General features: G+C 37.4%; 1 protein-coding gene across 1 annotated transcript in view; it reads right to left on the bottom strand.

Moving 5' to 3' along the window:
- Nucleotides 1–5,230: 5,230 nt before the first annotated feature.
- The window catches only part of farsb (phenylalanyl-tRNA synthetase subunit beta), a 51,037-nt gene continuing 34,824 nt past the window's right edge, over nt 5,231–21,443 (bottom strand). Inside the window, exons 16-17 of the mRNA XM_052018701.1 lie at nt 21,090–21,242; nt 5,231–5,669 (exon numbers count right to left, since the gene is read on the bottom strand). Of these exons, the coding sequence (XP_051874661.1) occupies nt 5,518–5,669; nt 21,090–21,242 (305 nt within the window). The 3' untranslated portion in view covers nt 5,231–5,517. The remainder of the gene's footprint in view (nt 5,670–21,089; nt 21,243–21,443) is intronic.

Below are 21,443 nucleotides of genomic sequence, written 5' to 3' on the forward strand. Positions count from 1 at the left end.
GACTCTTAACCTTGCAGATAATTGTTGGTGCCAACAGGACAAATAAATCCGAGGCTGTACGTGGACATGCTGCAGATCAGCTGCTGGTAGGCTTAAAAGGCCTTTTGACACTTGTGATTGTTTCCCCCCCCCCCCTTCTGTTTTCTGACCTTTCAGCTGAGGTTTGTTAGTCTGGTGAGATGTAGTGTTGGGACTGGAGAATGAATATATGGGTATCAGGAGACTAGTGGGCAGCTGTTAGAACAGGAGGGTGGGATGAGGGAGACCTCATTCAATTGAGGTTTTATGTAATTGTATCTCCTACCTCAGCTAGAGTGAGGGGTAGCATGTCTGCCATCTCCATTCCACCAAAGGTCATGGGAACAGGGTGGGGGTGAAGAGTAGATACACAGCTCTGCTGCCTTTTATTGACCAACACCAGGTCACTCACATCTCTGCCTCTGGCTGCAAAGGTCATTGTGCCTTAAATCCCCCAGCTGCCATTGAGAGAGTGCCTTCAGAGACATGAAAATCAAAGTTCATTTAATACAGGTATACAGCAGCTAATATCATTTAAGATGATCATTATTCCTAGCCCAAAGCAAAATTCCTTTTGCATCACAAATATCCTTTAGGAAAAGGACGTCATCCTTACTGGATCTGGCATCCTTACTGTGACCCACAGCAATATCGCTATCTCCAAAACTATCTTCCGAAATGGTCTCTACAGTCACTCAGTCTATGTGCAATTAGGGACAGGCAGTAAACACAAGGCAGGTCACAGTTGCCCCATTTAAAATTCACAGAAAATTAAGCATCCCTTCCATCCAAGAAGAGCAAGCTCTGGACTTTGTTGGGATTAATGACTGCACCTTGTCCTCTATGCTCCATATAGAGGACATGGCCTATTTGTCAGCAGCTAAGCTTTCTATTCCATGGATGTACAGTTGGATGTAGGCAGAGAGTCACGCAGTACCTGATGTTATGGTAGCTGTAATGCATTTACATCTCCTACTCAGATTTATTAGGTATCAGGCTGACTACTTAGGTACAATGGAGGACACTGACCACTTGGATAAGATTCATATCAAAAGCCCCAATAAAGTCAATTAGGAAAGTCATGTCACCTGGAGTTTTAAAGCTGAAAATTCAATACTACTTGTATGCATCAAGAGGCAGCCATCACAACGGTTCAGAGTAGGTCTCCAGATTTGTTATATTTTCCACAATTTTTCCTCTACTTAATGGAAGCAGCCCTGATGGCTGAGGATGAATCGGATGTACAAGGGACAACAATGCTGCCAAACACCAACTTTACAGTTTCAAACTGGGGAAAGAATCAACTTTTCCTGCCATGTACTAAACATACCTCCTAAAACATTCAATTAGTTTCCATGCAAGTGCCTGCCAGCTAAAATTAAATCCAGTGAAAGTGGATGAAACATTATTGGCTGGATTAGGAAATTGGTTAGGCAGTAAAAGATTTTTTACATGAATGTGAAAAAAGTGGTCACTAATGTTCCACAATGATCTATGTCGGACCCACAACTATTCATAATATTTATCACTGACTTATGGTGATACACAGCCATTTGTACAATGTTTGCTAATAACACTGGGATTGCTGGAAGTTAGGAAAAGTAGTGATTGAAAATAATTTGGGAGGTCATGCAAATGGATCACCAAATATAATGGTCAACTATAAAGGCAAATTGAAAAGCTTAGGGCAATGTTAGCCATTATACCTAGAACTGCAAATGTTCAATGGAGGCTAATGACTACTTTCTCAGTGAAAACTAAGCAGGGTAATAAATACTAACCTGGCCAACAATACCAAAAACCTGTGACGAAGGGAAATAAATAAAAATATATAAAACTGGTTGCAATCTAGGACAAAATGCATTGCAAATAAACCAGGATTAGGACATAACCTTATATTTAAAAGGAGGCTATTCAAATGAGAATCATGAAATAACTCTTTACATAATGGATACCAAATGTGCCACACTCTCCCACAAAAAGCAGTAACCTTTAGCTCAATTATTAATTTCAAATTTATGAAGGGTAAGACCTTTTGCTGGCAAAATTATAAGTGAAGTGGAACCAAAGCAGCTACATCGAATTGAGATACTAATTAAACTTGATCCCACTGAGTGGCAGAACTGACTTAAGGGGCAAATGGCCTATGGCTATCTTTGTGGTTCTAGCTTAATAATCATGGCAGACTGTCTGCATGAAAGTGATGCCAAAATCTTAATGAATGGCAAAGGAAGTGCAAGGTGTCAAATGCCTACTTCTGCTTCCATGTTGTTCTGTTCTTTTACTGAATGCTATTATGCCACAAACTCATTGAAAAGCCCAGAAAGGCAACCCTATTAATATTAACTTCAGATCAAGTGTAAAATTATCAGTTCTTGAAGTTGCAAATCTTAGACCGTCAGTACACATCAACCATGAAGGGGGAAGCTTAGCCAAGGATTACTATTGACTAAAATTGGCATCTATCAGTGAACGAGTTATATCAGCAGAAAGAAACCATAATGCAACAATCTTGTTCCTGGCTAGTTCCATTGGGGAACAGATTGAAAATGGCAAAGGTGGTTGAAAAAGTGATTAAAAACCACACAGTATCTAGGCCTTTATAAATGGTAGCATAGAGGACAACTGAAAGGAAGTCATGAAGGAAACACTGGTTCAGCCATAGCTGGAGTATTGTGTCCAGTTCTGGTTGCTGCAACTTCAGAAGACATAAAGGCTTTCAAGAAGGATTGGGGAAACTTTACTAAAACTTTACCAGGGATGAGGAATTTTAATTATTTGATTAAAATGGAAAACCTCAGGCTCTCCTTAGAGCAGAGGGAGGTTCAAGGGGATATGCCAGAGGTATTTAAAATCATGAAGATTAAGCACAGAAAAACTGGTTCCATTGGTGAAAGGGTCAACAACCAAGGAACATAGAATGGAGATGATTGGCAAAAGAACCAGAAGTGACACAAGGAAATTTATTTTTTTGTTACACGCAGTGAGCAGTTAGGGTCTGAAATGTACTACCGGGAGGAGCAGTGGAGGGAAATTCAATTGTGGCATTCAAAGGAAGCTGGATAATCACCTGACAGGAAAACTTCCAGGGTTATAGGGAGAGGGTGGAGGAGAATGTTGAAACCATTGTGATTCTGTGATCTATTACCACAATACTAGCTACTTTACACTGGAAGTGAAAGACATTCATGAAACAGGACAACAGCTCCCCCACTTTTTCAGAAAATGGTGCTTTAAGGTGACATTAAAATAAGTTAGGTTTTAAACAAACACTTGGCTGATCTGATAACAGGTTAGATGGGAGCACTAGAGGGACAGAAGAACTTCACATTAAGAATGAGAACTCAATACCTGTGGTCAAATAAGTCACCTTTGGTAATCATTGTACTTTTCATATAATATCATCAACAGAAGGTAGGTGAATTATTTTTAAGGGATAGTTAGATAGAAGACATTGCATCGGGATGAGAGTGGAGAGAGAAAACAGCTGATTACAATTCCTCTCCCCGATTACCCCCCCCCCCCACCCTGATGCTTCTCCACCCGCTGAGTTGCTCCAGCAGGTTGTTCTTTTGCTCCAGATTCCAGCATCTGCAGTCTCTTGTGTCAGCATATCAGCGAGATTCATTTAAACTTCACAAACACTGCATGCATTTCAATTGATCAAATGCCAATTCATGAAATGAAGATCTTCTACAGTACTATACATACCAGCCTGTACTGCACCACTGGGAGAAAACCACAACAGTACAAAAATCCTCACTCATGAAATGGCTTCCAAATTCCAAACATGTGCACTTCCAGCAGGGGTCTTGGATGAAGAACAGAGAAGGAAATCAAGGCAATTTTAGCTAAAGCAACATGAAACCAATTGCAGGATAACACTATCCCAGTAAGATCAACCAAATTAATGCAGACCTTGGGATTAAAACTGGGAACCTCCATGATATATACCTGATTGACCCAGTGCATTCATTTGCTGTTTCATCTGGGATGCCAGTACTGGTGAAATTTATTGTAAAAGATAATGTTATCTTCAAAACATGGATATTTTCTTCAGTATCCGTGTGAAGGTTGGAGAATAGTTAAGGTGCAAGTATTGTGAATCTGTAGGAATACACTACAGCTTTACTTAACATAATGACCAATCCCAGACTTTTTGTGTAACAATTCTGCAAAAGATATTATGCCTCAAATTTACTACCTGCACAACTGAAACTCCAAGCAAGCGAAAAGGTTTGCGACAGCCAAAATATCCTAGCACCAAAAACTGAACCTCTTTGACTTCAAATGCTTAAAGATGCCCACAGGCATGATATGGGTTTCATTAGTTCTAAACCAGGCCACCATGGCTGGCCATACAACTGCTGGACAAAAAAAAATACGGCTGCTTCCTGCAACCGATTGACGGAACATTAACTTCAAATCTAGTGAAGGAAGCTGGGCTAAAGGAGATGATTGAGAATAATATGCAAGAACATTGATCACACATCTGAACAATATATTTTTAAAAGTTTCTAATAATAGTGGCCTTAAAAACTTTAACAAAGTTTAAAATGCTATATATTGATATTTGAAATTTTAAAACAGAAATAACAGAATTACACAACAGATCAATCTCCATCTAAATGTTGTTCATCACAAAATGTCCCAGTCTATAAAACAATCTACCTTTAAAATAATGCAGCAAAATTCTGATCTTAGCTTGACAGCTGGGAGGTGCACTTTTATCTCTCGGAAAAAAGCTTTAGTTTCATTCCTTTTCACATACAGCACAATCAAGACTAATTAAAGGTCCCTCTAAAGAGTGCTCTTGCTCTGATTTAACATTTTTTGAATTTAACCATTTTTGAAATCATATAGTCAAGTTCTATCAACCCCAATTCAGTTATAAATCCAGTTATATGCCCAAGGGCCAGACTTTGTAGACATGCAAATATTATTTAAACATCGCACTACTTAGGCCTTTCTTCCATTTGGAGCATAAATGTATAAAATGTATAATGTACCAATGGCAGCTGACACCTTCTGTACCCTGCGCAATGATCATGGGGAACCCTCAGTATGGCTTTATATCACTTATTAAAATTATTCTATTATTTACAATTATGTTCCACAACTGTGTTTGCTGTTGGAGAAAATCTATATGGAATCGCTGAAGTAGGATGTCTTATATCAGTGCAGGTAAGTGACAGTCCTTTACATCAACATCGCAATTTTAATTATTTTATTACTTCTCATGTTACACTTATGTTGCATTGGATTGTTGTTTCATACATTTATAGTTTTGGTAATTTATGCTAAAGAATAAACTATCATGTTTCAGGCAAACAGATAAAATTACAGAATGGAAAACATATTTAACCACAAAGCAGACACAGGATCCTTTGCCTTATTAAATATTTATTTTTACAGTTGAATAGCGTCACTTGCTGCTCTTTGTAAAGAATGGCAGAATGACACAAAAGTGTAATAAGAACTAAGAAGCAGTCTCATCCTTCAAAGAAAGGGCTCAATATCAATCTCGAGTGCAGAGCAGGGCATGGTCAGTTCAAATTTGGTGATAACATCAGGGTGAAGAACTCCCAGCTTGCCTATGCTCTGACCTTTAGCAAAGATCTCTGCACATCGACCCGGGAAGAAAGTGGAATCTATAAAAGGAAGAAACAGAATAAACACCATCAGTATTTCTCCACCTTCAATAACCAGCAGATGCAATTCACTTCCCTCACACTGCCCTGCAGCTGGTAACTGATAACAGCTTTAATTAAATCTTGAACAGCTTTAAATGAAAATTTATAATTGTCTTCCGCAGGTCAGAAGTAAGCAACGCTTTGATGATGGTGGCCAAAACCCTGTTTTTTTTCAGAATCCAAATGAGTAACTAGTCTTTATCACATTTTCAAGATAATTAACCATCAAAGGCGCAAAATGCTCTTCACCAAAGAACCAAGCGGTATTTGCATTAACAAATAATTAAAATGTAGAGCTAATTTCACATCTTTTTTTAATGCAACAATAGTTTGTCCCACTTCTGTATCACCAAACATCCTTTTTGCAACTGATCATTAAGCAGTTGACTGTTTTTAGACATTTGAACTAGTCATGGGTCATTTTTCTCTGCTGAAATCCACACATTCCAGGTATTTCCTCTTTCTGCACATTCCTCCCTCCTGCTTTCACTAAACCTAAGATCAGAAAAGATCTATAAAAAAAAAGGTTTTTCATATTCTACAATCCAATGTCTTCACTTTTTACTATCTACAGCAAAAATGTAAATTAGTTAAAAAATAATCAAAGCCTAGTTTTCAGTCTGTGTTAAAAGCACAGCTGTCAAATACATAAAAAGATCACAATTACTTTTTTGTTTATTAAGAATGTTCTCAAGTCTGAAGAATTAAAGTAAAATAAAATCATTAGAGATTCATTTTCTATAGCAGCATGTACTGACTATGCATAGTGTAATAAGAACAGAAATAATGCAAAATACATTATGAAGTAATTTGGTAACCAAACAATATGTTTTGCAGCAATCTAGAATCATTAATAAACAATTAATTGAATATTCAGACTTTACCAATAATAGTTAATCTCTACTCCTCTCAGAAAAGATCAGTGTACGAGTCTTACACGTTTTCTCTCATATATATCTTTGAAAAATTCAGTTTGGTCCACAAAATTTAGATTCTAAAACAAAGGACCAGAAATTGCTATACCAGATCAACAGACATCACCTGCTGTACATTAGACTTGCCCTTATCCACTGAATGTCAATGGAACTTGGCCCTGCAAATTGCTTAAAGTGCAAGGTGGAAATGGCATGGTGTCTGCTACAGGGCATGTGGCATCTGAGTGAACTGTCAAGCAACTGTGTATCACCTTAACCAATCAGATTGAAGGATTATGAATTGAATGGTTCAAAGCCTGAATGAGGAAATCTCTGTTAGTAGTAGTTATTTTAATATTAAGCCGGATACAGTATGAGAAATAAATAGGTGGAAAGAATGATTCAATTAAGAAAGATCTTTTTTTCCAAACAAAAAGGATCCACAGTAACAACTGAAACCTGAAGGACTGTGCACACCGATAATTATTAATTCTCAGTGGCAGACAAAATTATTAGCAATGAATAACATAACACCACTCAATGCACAATCAGATAGTGAGATGTCATTTTTGATGTTAGCAGCATGTCAAACTTTTGGATTCTTTGTCCAACCGCACAACTGGACAAATAGCTGTAAGTGCAATAAGCCTCATTTTTACTTTGACCAATTTTGAGATTAATGCTGTATTAAGCACTTATTCAAAGTTTAGTCATGTGGAATTATTTTTTCACACATTGAGCCAAACTCTCATTTTTCCCCACATGTATGGTTCAAGGAAAAGATGGGAAGAAGTTAATCCATATGAGTAAATGTTTCTAGATCAGCAGAAATATACTTTAATATCTTTTACACATCTTCAATTTGCATATTTAAATTGATCTTTAAATGGGTTCAAATTTATCTCCTTCTCACTCCCCAAAGGGTATGACATAAGTCTTGAAGAAGTCAGGGATGACTGCAAAATGAAAGTAGTCTCCATTTTCATGTTTAAAGATCTGGAAAACAAAAACCTCCAAAACTGCTTAGACATACATTAGTTTTCCTGGCTCTTGTGAATGCTTGATTCTAATGATAAATCATTTTATATTGAATTAGTGTCTTTTTGCAGAATTCAGGAAATTGATTCACTTCAAGAAGAAGTTGATTTTCCCAAAGCTGGAAATCAAGCAGAGAATGTATTACTACCCTTATAACTTAAAACAAAACATCACTATTCAGAGTGAAGATTGTAAAATTACTCCTGAAGGGTTTGGGGTGTTTTTCTCTCATTTTTAATCCTTCAAAAATGGCATTTCATTATCTTGTAATCTCCCTTGTCCAAAAAAATGAAGAGTTTCCACAGCAGCCACTTTTAACTATGCTTAATTATGTTTAACATTCTTCTATAATCAATGTTAGTTCTACTGCCTCAATCTTATTCAGCTTGAGAAAAATGATACCTGGTGAAGTATTTGATTTAATAACCTGGCTAACAATAAGCATCATCAAAATTGAAACAGAATCAACTACTAAAGAGTTGGATTAGCAACTGGATTGGGACTGGGCAAGGAGCCAAAATATAAACTGGACTATCTTTCAACACAATTTAGAGAACTTTTCTTTCTCATCCCAAAACCATCCAGATTCTCACTGTACTAATTTTTGCACAGCAAGTACTTTTCATCAACATTTGGATGGTACATTGGCAGAAATGATCACCTGTCTACTTCAGAATCCATCTGATTTTCATTTTCACTGAAATCAATTTCCCCAAGTTACTCTATTAGAAAGGCAGCTACAATGATTGCTCAGCAACCACTCTACATCTTCTCCTCGGAGTCATTCATACTACATGGTCAAACTGATAATCAACCTGTTCTGGCTGTATTTCTCATTTGGCAAGTAAGAACCACACTAACTGACAGCTCAAGCTATTGGTGAAATCCAAAGACACTAATCAATAAGTGGTAGCATTATTCTGCACCCCAGCTCAGTCTACAGTGGCATGCAAAAGTTTGGGCACCCCTGGTCAAAATTTCTGTTACTGTGAATAGCTAAGCGAGTAAAAGATGACCTGATTTCCAAAAGGCATAAAGTTAAAGATGACACATCTCTTTAATATTTTAAGCAAGATTACTTTTTTATTTCCATCTTTTAGAGTTTCAAAATAACAAAAAAGGAAAAGGGCCTGGGCACCCCTGGTCAAAATTTCTGTTACTGTGAATAGCTAAGCGAGTAAAAGATGACCTGATTTCCAAAAGGCATAAAGTTAAAGATGACACATCTCTTTAATATTTTAAGCAAGATTACTTTTTTATTTCCATCTTTTAGAGTTTCAAAATAACAAAAAAGGAAAAGGGCCCGAAGCAAAAGTTTGGGCACCCTGCATCGTCAGTACTTAGTAACACCCCCTTTGGCAAGTATCACAGCTTGTAAATGCTTTCTGTAGCCAGCTAAGAGTCTTTCAATTCTTGTTTGGAGGATTTTTGCCCATTCTTCCTTGCAAAAGGCTTCTAGTTCTGTGAGATTCTTCGGCCGTCTTGCATGCACTGCTCTTTTGAGGTCTAGTCACAGATTTTCAATGATGTTTAGGTTGGGGGACTGTGAGGGCCGTGGCAAAACCTTCAGCTTGTGCCTCTTGAGGTGGTCCATTGTGCATTTTGAGGTGTGTTTAGGATTGTTATCCTGTTGTAGAAGCTGGCCTCTTTTTATCCTCAGCTTTTTTTTTACAGACAGTGTGATGTTTGCTTCCAGAATTTGCTGGTATTTAATTGAATTCATTCTTCCCTCTACCAGTGAAATGTTCCCTGTGCCACTGGCTGCAACACAAGCCCAAAGCATGATCGATCCACCCCCATGCTTAACAGTTGGAGAGGTGTTCTTTTCATGAAATTCTGCACCCTTTTTTCTCCAAACATACCTTTGCTCATTGCAGCCAAAAAGTTCTATTTTAACTTCATCAGTCCACAGGACTTGTTTCCAAAATGCATCAGGCTTGTTTAGATGTTCCTTTGCAAACTTCTGACGATGAATTTTGTGGTGAGGACGCAGGAAAGGTTTTCTTCTGATGACTCTTCCATGAAGGTCATATTTGTGCAGGTGTCGCTGCACAGTAGAACAGTGCACCACCACTCCAGAGTCTGCTAAATGTTCCTGAAGGTCTTTTGCAGTCAAACGGGGGTTTTCATTTGCCTTTCTACCAGTCCTACGAGCAGTTCTTGGTCTTCCAGACCTCAACTTGACCTCCACCATTCCTGTTAACTGCCATTTCTTAATTACATTGTGAACTGAGGAAAAGGCTACCTAAAAATGCTTTGCTATCTTCTTATAGCCTTCTTGTGGGCATCATTTATTTTAATTTTCAGAGCGCTAGGCAGCTGCTTAGAGGAGCCCATGGCTGCTGATTGTTGGGACAAGTTTTGAGGAGTCAGGGTATTTATAAAGCTTTGAAATTTGCATTAGGCCTTTCCTAACGATGACTGTGAACAAGCCATAGCCCTAACAAACTAATGAAGGTCTGAGACCTTGGTAAAAGTTATCTGAGAGCTGAAATCTCTTGGGGTGCCCAAACTTTTGCATGGTGCTCCTTTCCTTTTTTTCCCACTCTAAAATTGTACAAAGCAAAAATAATACATTAATCTTGCTTAAGATTTTGAAAAGCATGTTTCATCTTTAACTTTATGACTTTTGGAGATCAGTTCATCTTCTACTCACTTAACCATTCACAGTAACAGAAATTTTGACCAGGGGTGCCCAAACTTCTGCATGCCACTGTATGTTTCTTTTTTTTAAATGACAAAGACAAATTTTCCCACAATTTTAATTAACAGTCCAAAATAGATGGATTACATTTCCTAATGGTGCATTTGGCTTTTAACGTACGTTCCAGATACTTAACAGAACATTTAAAGTTTTATAAAATAGCATCAAGTCACATTGTGTCATTTCCCATTTTGAATGTAGCAAACCTATATTAAATAGCAAAAGTGGTCCAATTTTACATGCACAATTAATAAAATGGAACACATCATTATGCTAGAAAGAAAACCAAAGTGAAAGTTCTTCAAAAAGCAAATCTTAATACAAAACTTCAGAAATAGACCAACTGCATCTTCAGGAAGTTTAAAATTAATAGTCACCGACTCTTCATTTTACTCAAGTACTTATTAAAAGCCTTTCCCAGCAAGGCAGGCAGAAGCTGCCTTCGTGTCTGAATTGAACAGGTGTAAAGCCTCTCAGGTGGTATGTCTAATCCCTTTAAATTAAGCCCATTTCTACACATCAAAGAACACATCAACAAAAGATGCCAACGTCAGATCCAAAGACAGAATCCAGCAGCTAAAAATCTGTACATAGCTTCACTATTTCCTCAGTCTTTGCACCACTGGATCTGGGCAGACGGTAGTGTTATCTGTAGGTTTGTGGTTGTGAATTATTATATTATTTTAGTATTAATATACTTAGTCCCTCTTCTCCCTATTTGTATACAGCATAGAATTACATCACGTTTATAACACAGATAAAGGCTATTTGGTTTAACCAGTCTTCTTTCCTAATCAATCATGAATCCAATGTGGCAATCAATTTATCTACTGAACTCCCAGATTTCTGATTTGAGGCAATGCAAAACATAGAAGAATAAAAGCTTGCATTCTAAATTCATGGTAAGTGTACTGTGAAGTGTCTATATTTTGAAACTAGTTTCTTTTTTATACTTATAATACTCACCATAATACCCAAACTAAGATTTTGTAGTTCTATCATTACATTTCCCCATGAAAATCTCAGAGATCTGTTTAAGCAACAACATAGTTTCTGGAGGACTTTGTTTTCACTTAGCTTTTCATTTTTACTGGCTCAGCCAACATATACCATCTACTTATATAAGTTCCATGATACTTTTAATAGGGAGTTGATGTTACTTTCCATTTATTGGAACATTTTTTTCTATATCAGAATATGCAAAGTATCCTAAACCCACATCCTGTTTTAGTTTAAGCAGCATTCACTCAGCCTGCAATAACACTAGAAATTGACCACAGAAGAATATAGTGCATCATTATAACTATTTAAAATCTCTAATTATCTCATTAACAAACCATTTAAAAGAGAACATAGTCATTTGTAGGTTATCACTTTAGAATAATGAGACGTGTACCTTGTATATATTGTTTCTGTACATGAAGTGAGTGAAAAATGGATTGGCATAATGTATCTTATTTCCGGACTTTGAGAAATGCACTTGTTTAGAATTGTGCCACATCAGATTTTAAATACAATGATCAAAATACTGAGGGCAAATATTCCAAATATACATAGAATATGTAAAATTAGACCACATTTTAATTAATTTTGTTGGATTTGTAAGATTTGGCCAATTTGTGCTGGAAATGCTGTTGAGTCAGCAGAAAGTCCAGGTGTAAGGCCCAACTTCCTGAAAAGTAAATCTTATGGAATAATGTTACCCTATATCTTTGTAATTCAACACTGTGATGGTTCAGATGACAGACCTGATTTTGCTGCCACATATAATGATCTTTGTGACAAGGATTTCCCCTTTATCAAAACTGGCTGCTGCCAGACATCAGGTCAAGTGGACTTCAGTTGTCCAGTAACAATGTCATTGGGTTGGCTGAGCATCCAAGTATTCACAGAATAAACCAAGAAAGAAAACATTTTAAATCTTTTACAGAGTGTGAAAAAATATTGGAAAATCAGCAAGATTAAGGTGGGAACAGAAATACCATGAACAAATACGAAAACAATATTCAACCATCCTTTGTACAGGTGACTGCGGCATCACCCTGAAATATTATCTCTGGTTTTCCTGTCCTCAGATGTTTCCTGACCCGCTGAGTACTTTCTGGTTTTATTTCAGAATTCCAGCATCTGCAGTTTTTTGCTTTTCCAGAAATAGAGATGTTCACTAATGATTGCTGTGTTCAGTTTCAAATGCAATTCTTCAGGTGAAATAATGGACAAGACCATAACAATATTCAGACTGGGACTGATAGTAGCAGATAATACTAATGTCATACAGGCTATTGCCATCTCCAATTAGCATGACTCTATTGATGTCCACTTGGCATTCATTAGATAGATATTATTAGTCACGTGTACATCGAAACACAAGGTGAAATGTATCCTTTTGCGTTACTAAGAATGTGTTGGGGGCAGCCCGTAAGTGCCGCCACTCTTCCAGCGCCAACATAGCGTGCCCACAACTCCTAACCTGTAAATCTTTGGAATGCTGGAGGAAACCCACGCAGACATGGGGAGAACGTACAAATGCCTTACAAACAGCAGCTGAATTGAACACTACGTGCCGCCATTAGCAATATATACCATCACCCAGTATCCTAGTATCAACATCCTGGAGCTTACTGCAGACCATAAGTATAACTAGACAAGCCATATGACATCTTTGGCTACCAGAGCAAGTTAGAGGCTGGATTTTCTGCCATCAAGTACCTCACCTCCTGAATTCCCAAGCCTTTTCACCATTTGCAATGCATAAGCATAGTGAAAAGTTCTCCATTTGCCTGGATATGGCCAGTTCTAGCAAAACTCAATACAATCAGGACAAAGTAGCCCATCTAATTGGCATATCACCTCCCCCCTCCCCCCCCAATACAAAACATTTAATTCCTCAGCCAATGGTGTATTGTTGCCACAGTGTATGACATCTTCAAAGTGCACTGCAAGAACTCACCAAGGTTTTGTTGCCAGCACCTTCAAAAGCTGCAACCTGTACCCATGGAAAGACAAGAACAACAGGGTAAAGGGAAAACCATCACTTCAGGTTTCCCTCTGTTTTGAATGCCATCTTGACTTGGAAATATGTCACCACTCCTCCTTCATCACTGGATAAAACTCCAGAACCTCTACCCAATAATACTGAGATTGCAAAGAATCAAGGAAAAAACTCAATGAAAGATAGATATGAGATACTGGTCATACCAATAACAGCCAAATTCCATGTATGAATAAAAAAAGCTCAAACATTCCTTTAAAATAAGTTTCTAACCAAAACTTTTATCTTGTGAACCGATGTATCCCAAGACTTTTGTGATCTATACCATGAACAGTTATCTGCTGACACGAGACACCATGCTACCCTCATGCTCCAAGTCAAACTGTTTATATTTGCTGCTCTGCTTAAGAGTGAGATAAACTACCAAGTCTACAAATAGAATTTAAATTTCTCTGGTAGAATCTAACATTGTGCTACTCTATTGAAAATATACCCAATAAAATCAAGTTAACTGAAAGTTAACTTTGACAAAATAGAAAAAGTAAACCTTGCACAAATAACACGTATATTATTTGCAGGGAGAACGTTCACACTGTAGTAAAATAGGATGATGTGCTTTTTGTGTTCTTGAAGTAGCTTCATGATCTACAACCTAGCCTTGGCCAAAATATATGATTTTATTAAAAGGCACTGGTTTCCACAAGCAATTCACAATATATGAAAAATTAATTTTCTTTACAACACCCTTATTCCGACCAAAATAACCTAAGATAATCCAGTTAATCACTTGTAATCATTTAATAACACCCCATGGCACTAATTACTTAGATTATAAGTGCAAATTCTATATTCTAAAGGAAAAGCTCTGTGATTTTGTGCCATGAATGCTTATTATATTATACCATTACACCTCTCTGCTCTACATATAATGGACTTAGCCTCACCACCAGTCCCAGGAGATGGTAACTGAACCAGACTTCTGACTCATGCAAGTCTGCTTTGCTACGCTTGTTTGCTAATGCTGCTGTTCCGTATCCAAGCTTTAACAGGATCACCAAATCTCCTGATGATACACATTACTCTGAATGGCCACCTACGGTATCTCTGCTCCATTTTCAGTAGCCTGAGCAAAGATCATTTTTCACACACTATCCCCAGAAAGGAAAATGGCACTCAACAATTTCATCCCTATTTCCCGTCATCTATATCCATGAACAGGTGTTTCTAAGAAGACCACATAAGGTCAGAATGCAGATGCAATATGAAAAAAATGTAATTTACAACCATAAAGGTTGCAAACCTTGTTCGACATGAGATAATAAGTCAAAACAGATAGGATGGTTAATTAAAGGATGTGGCAACTTCAAGGCGGCCTTCATTTGAATGATTTTATTCAACCTAAAACAGTTTAATCAAAATACATGAGCACAATTTTTCCTGGCAAATGGTAGAATTTTCAACTAGTTTGGAAAATTTATAAAGCAGTTACATTTCTCCCATGCAATGGAAACACATACATCAAATTTATTCAAGTACTATTTGTAGAAACTAGTCATAGAATTATAGAAACCTACAGTCAAGGAGGAGGTCACTCAATTTTTGTCTGTGCTGATTCGCTGTTCTATAATCCTGCTTTTTATCCATAACCTTGTTAAAGTTCTTCTACAACAACTTGTTCAACTCCCTTTTAAAATAATTTATGGAATCATCCATCTGCACCTCTTAAGCCAGACCATCCCAGATCCCACACAAAGAATGAAAACAATTCTCTTTGTCTCACTTCTAGGTCTAGCGTTCAGAGTCACTGGCTCACTCACAGGAAGTCTGCTTCCTCTACCAAGAAGTTTGGGAACTACCGTTAGATCACCTCTGTTGCAGGGAATACAGTCCCAATTTTTCTAAATTTTCCTCTTAACTGAAAATGCTCATTCTTGATAACATTCTGATAAACCTTTTGCATTTTCTTTATATCTTGTGGTGCCCAATATTGTCCACAGACTTACTAATCAGTGATCTGCAATGTGCCAGAATGGTCTTTCTTCCCAGAAACTAATCCTACTCCTCCATTAGCAGCAAATTTATGTGGCTTTCAATCTTCACTTCTTTGTTTAAATTTCTTGCCAGTTCTGTATTCAATGCCGGAACACATTTTATTTCAGACCAATTGTTAACTTGTAAATTATACAACCCTGTTAAATTGGTTCTGAAAACGTCAGGAGAAAGATCTGCTGCAAATGTAATTATCCTAAATAATTGCAGGGAAAAACCCTGAATAATTTGTTTGAAGTGCCTCTAGGTTGATTGGTTCCCCATCAATAACTTCTCCATTTGATGGAGTTCTGTACAAGTGTATAAGAATGCATAGATATGAATGACAGAACGGACTAACCTCATATAGCTTAGGTATTCAATGCAATATCAGCATGGAGCTGGTTCACACTTACAATAGAGGTTTCAGGGTTTTTTTGGATTTTATACTAAGCACAACTGGCCTAAAGACTCCAGTGTCATGAACGGAAAGAAAACAAAAATTGCCTATGAAGGCTACTCCTAACAGCAATCTAGTTAGAAAGTGCAACACTGGATGACACAAGAATGCGCCAGTGGTGAGCTTGTGAAAAGTTGCCATGAACTGCTCAGAAGTAGAGGAAGGTTTGTATTTGAGTAAGATAATGGAAGATAGCCAGGATTCAAGGAAGGATGCGGAGAGGAGCATTTAACAGGAAACATTCTTAATCTTTCTCTTCTTCCTTCCTAAGAAAAGTCTTGATCTGAGGGCACGCATAATTATCAGAAGCTTCTATGCCCTTACTTTTATACTTAAGGTAAATGCACACTGTACATACGAAAAATGAACACTGTACATATTTTTATAATTAGGCACACATTCAGATATTTTCAGAAAAGATCTATGATGTCCTTTCCCATAAACTAGCTAATCTAGCCAAAATTAGTCATGTGTACTCAAGTGAATAAATGCTCTCAAAGTGTTCAATAATTTACTCTTTTGTCTGATGCTAATTGCCATCTAAAATTAACCAGAAAATTTCACCATCAGCTGCAAGATTTATATTAACTTTCAGTATTTTCCCAGGCAAAACAAGAATGTGATGCTTTTTAGTGTCTGGATCCACAGAATTTTTCTCCAGGTCTCTGCTAAGGTTAGTAAGGGATCATAAGATCTCTACACTGATTCTACTCACATGTTCTTAAAAAATCCATTTAATTCTACAAAGAATGAGAACATGGATATGGAGGACATCATCCGAGAGCCCTGGTTAGCAATGCTCCCTCCAACAATATGGCTGAAAACCAATTAATTCATTAAACTGCTGTTTGTGCAACTCTCTGCACACATACTTGCTGCATTGCTTAGCCATGCATCCAAAGTCATTGTGCTTAACAAATAATCTATGGGTTGTCAAAATACCTTAAGGTGTTCAAAGGATGCAAAACATGTTATACAATGGGCCGGAAGCCTGCACATCACATTTGTCTTCTGTGGCCGCACAATTCCCAATGACTGGGGAACTCAATGCCACAGCCATTCCAAGAGGCAGAGTGACCCCAAGCAGGAAGGAGGCCTCAGGCAGCACCAACACCCCAACCACAGACCATCCTGATGGCCTTCTGACAGCACTGTCGAGACATTCTCACTAAATATCTCTGATGATTTCAGCTATTTAGAAACACTGGAAATAAAATTAAGTAACTTTTAAAAAGTTATACAAAATCAAAGCATTTAATACATTCAACTTATGCACATTATTTTAATTAATATTTTCAAATAAATTCAAAATAAAATCACTTACCTTTATAACGAAGGTAGGTGACTCCATTTAAATGAATTAGCTGTCCTAAACTGTGGGAGGCATAAACTGAGGGGCCAGATTCAAAGTACATCACAGAATGTCCCTGGACTCAGTGGAGAGTCCCAAGGATATAAGAGCTGGCCAGATGTGCCTCTATCTGACCTCCAGCATTTTCAGTGCTCTGTTGCTGCATTGTGCAGGTGCAAGTCCCAAACACACTAACATGCGCATTGCAATTAGCTGGTATTTCTCTAAGGAACAATGTAAGTTTCTCCTTTCTTTCTCGCCTTGCAAAATAGTCAGCATGAGGACCAGCTAGCTGTTTTGTATTTTTGTAAAACTAAGTCAATCAATTTAAGCACAAGATGGAAGTTTCTCGGAGGTGCAATCTAATTCCTTATATTTGTTGATCAGCATGCGAAAATTCGAACATTTTATGGAAAAAAAATGCTTCACCCTGAAAAATCAACATAACTGAGCACAGCACAGCTAAATTTTCTTTTACTTAAACCTCACTTTCTTAAAACTCATCATATCACTCCAGATGCTATTTGAAACTTATCAAAGAATTTTTAAAATATAGTTTACTGAAAGAGACCTTTGTGGGTTGGAGGAGTAGTCATTTTTCAACAATCCCTATTAGCTGAAAAAAACAAGCAAATGAACTTGCATTTATTCAACCACTTATTACAACACTTCAAAGTGCTTTGCCTAATATAAGTAATTCCTAAGAGCCAGAAACTGCTATAAAGGCAAATAAACACAATGCAGTCTGCCGAGGTTCTGACTCATTCTTGTGCATGTTCACATCATCTGATGATCATAAGACAGTTTATTAGCTTTATTCAATTAACTATGTGACTGCTCAGTGAAAACATGAAAGGTCCTTTTGGTTTCTTTATGCAATTTATGTTTTCCTATTATAAAAATGGGGCATGTAACAGAGCATATTTCAAAAAGTGCACTATGTATAAAAAGGCTCTCTAGTCTTCAGTCGTCTCCACTTGCAAGTTTGTTGTTCCATGGTATTTCCTGCCCCTACCATTCCTCCATTTTTAATTTTAAATAAAGTAAGAGAAAAAATTCACTATCCGACCAAGTTGTTGATAAGTTTATATTATTTCAATCAGTACATTGTAGATGGAATGCGTGACAAAAAGTAATATTTATAGTAATAAAAAAATCAAAATGACTTCATTGGAAATTGGGTGCATAGGAAACAGCCAGACACCCCACATCACACATAGATGAAATCATATGTTGGCAACAGGGACTGTTCCAGTTATGTAGAAAGTTTCCATAAATGTAACACTAGCTTTATTTTAATGAGTGAAGTACAGTATACTCTCCCAGAGAGTGGTATTTTATTTTTGGTTACTTCCTTAGGATCTAAGAAGTTGCTGCAAGCATTACACAGATTAATGTATCATTACAATCACACTTGCCAATGGCAAATTACTTTAAAGACATCAGGTAGGTCACATCTGAAGTACACTAATGCTTGCCTTTTTTTATTCATTTTTTGGGGATCTGAACATCACTGCCATGGCCAGAATTTACTCCCCATTCCTAATAGCCCTTGAAAAGGTGGGGATGTGCCACCTTGTACAACTGCTGCAGCCCTTCTGGTGAGGGTACTCCCAAAGTGCTATTGAGAAGGAAGTATGGAGAAATAGTGGCACATCTCCAATTTGGAATGATATATGACTTGGAGGAGAACCTGCAGGTCTTGATGTTCCTATGCACACGAAGCCCTCGTCCTTCTTGGCGGCAGAGTAGCTTGATAAATTAACTACAGTGCCCTTTGCAGATTGTATCCTCAGCAACCACTGTGTACCAGTGACGGAGTGAATGAATGTTTGGGGTAGTGGATGAGATATCAATCGAACAGGCTTCTTTGCCCTGGATGGTGTCAAGCTTTTTGAATGCTGTTGCAGCTGCACTCATCCAACGAGTAGGGAGTATTCCATCGTACTTCTGTTTTGTGCCTTGTAGATGATGAAAAGGCTTTGTGATGTCAGTCACTCTCTATAAGATACCATGCCTCTGACCTGCTCTTGCAGCCATGGTATTTATGTGGCTGGCCCAAATGTGTTTTTGGTCTATGGTGACCACCAGGGTGTTGATGGTGGGGGCACAGCAAGGTTGATGCGATTGAATACCAAAGTGATTAGACTCTCTCTTGTTGGAGATGGTCATTGTCATAGGAACACCATCACCTGCAGGTCCTCCTCGAAGTCACACACCAGTCTAAATTGGAGATGCATTAAATGTACAATGGCTGCTGCATGTACTTTCTACAAAGGGCACCATAGTTAATTTATCTAACACCAAGAAGGACAAGTGTTTCAAGTGCATAGGAACACCATCACTTGCAGCTTCTCCTCCATGTCACACACCATTCTGAATAAGAGATGCAACACAGCTCCTCCATTGGCTAAATCCTTATGCCAACTTGGAGTGAATGTTACTTGCCAGCTATCAGTCCATGCTGGTTTGCCCTATTGCACACTGTTTGTGTTGTAACTTGATATAGGAATGCTTGCCGGTGAAATAAGATGGTGGCAAGAAAATCTCTTGGATTTGCAATCTGCCTATGACCCACTTCTTTCAGTGTCCTAAAATATTAAAAATTTGCCATTGAAAAGATTTATTTTCATTTGTAAATACACAGAATAAGAAGTTTTTGGATGTGGTACAGGATAATGCCATATTCTGTATCTGTGATAAATTTCCTTTGAAATAGTTTATGGAAAGTGCAAATATGTAAAACTGAGACAAATAGTATAACTCTTAAATTGTGACATGAAAATCATTGAACATCATCCACAAAAAAAAAACAAATCAGACTGCTATCTATCAGTGAATAGGTACCTGGTAGAAACTGTGAAAAAATGAACAGAATCCTGATTCAACTCAGTAAGTATGAGCACTGTTGCCTCCAGATCAAGTAATTACAATTTCAGGATTTGAGCACCTGATCCTGGCTGACACTGCAGGTACAGCTCTAAGCAAATACATCATCAGAGATGTTGCATTCCAGATGAAACATAGGACTGGATGTTACAGTTAAAAATCTAGCAGGGTTCACCATCAGTAAATTAAACAGCCATCAACTGTACAGAGTCATACATGAAATTCAGGAAATTGCAATCTAAGCTGTATTGTTCCTCAAGAAGCTCTGCTACAACAGTGATTCACTGAAAGAACTTTAAGACTGAAACATGTGGAACACACAAAGTTGCTATACTACGTAATGGGATACTCACTAATCATGCCAGTAAAAATCAACTCTATTGCCAGTGTACTCTAATGGCATTGTAAGTTTTAATAATGTCAAACACCTGCCTTAGCAATGAAAATTAACTTTTACAAATGTGGAGTCTCAAGGTCAAAAATAGGCAAATATATTTTCTTTTCATGTTCCCAATTTACTTGCTGTCTTATTTGCTTTCTGCAAATAAATTGGCAATAAATTAACTATTCTGACTGAAACATTACCTGTTTTAGACTGTGTTGCTCATTAAGAACTGTCAGTCTGATTTATTAAGGAGTGATACTGTTGCTTGCTTGTTCACTTGGGATAGTTCTGCTATAGAGAAAATGGTACCAGAGTGGAATTTTAATCACTAAAGCTTCCATGAAAATTCCCATAGAAAGTTGGTAGACACATGTGTGTGTACTGAATGGTTGCCAGTGCTCTCTTGTTGCAGACTGCAAAAATTTGGGGCTCTGGATTATGGACGTAACTCCTTGAGGTTGAAGTGGAATCAAAGAAATATCAGTCCCTCAAAAACCACTATAAAAACAGACTAACTGGTTCTTTACGTCATTATTTTACATGCATTTCTGTGCTACATTGTATTCCGCTTGAATTTAGTGGCACAAAGTATTAAGTATTTTAAAATAATTGCTCACCGTCTGCAGCCTGTATGTAGTATCCATTCTCCTTTCCAGGCTTCAGGTCGAGAAGTTGCATTATGCGGTCCAGCAAACCATGAATCACCTCAAAGCCAGGATTCTTGTTGTAATACAAAGCACAAAGGCGTCTTTCATTCTTCGCACCAACATCTGAATTACAAAAAAATTTATAATTGATTAAAAATTTTTATTATCTACCTTCACTGGAAAACAATGCAACTTTCAGCAACATCATGAAGGGAAATAGTGTAGAAGGATAACATGATTCCAAACAGCTTTGAGACTAAGAAAACCACTAATAGCAACAATTAGAAAGAGCCACAGAGGATAGCTAGGAAAATGCAATTGAAT

The sequence above is a fragment of the Pristis pectinata genome, chromosome 6 (genome assembly GCF_009764475.1).
Source record: "Pristis pectinata isolate sPriPec2 chromosome 6, sPriPec2.1.pri, whole genome shotgun sequence".
Taxonomy (NCBI): domain Eukaryota; kingdom Metazoa; phylum Chordata; class Chondrichthyes; order Rhinopristiformes; family Pristidae; genus Pristis; species Pristis pectinata.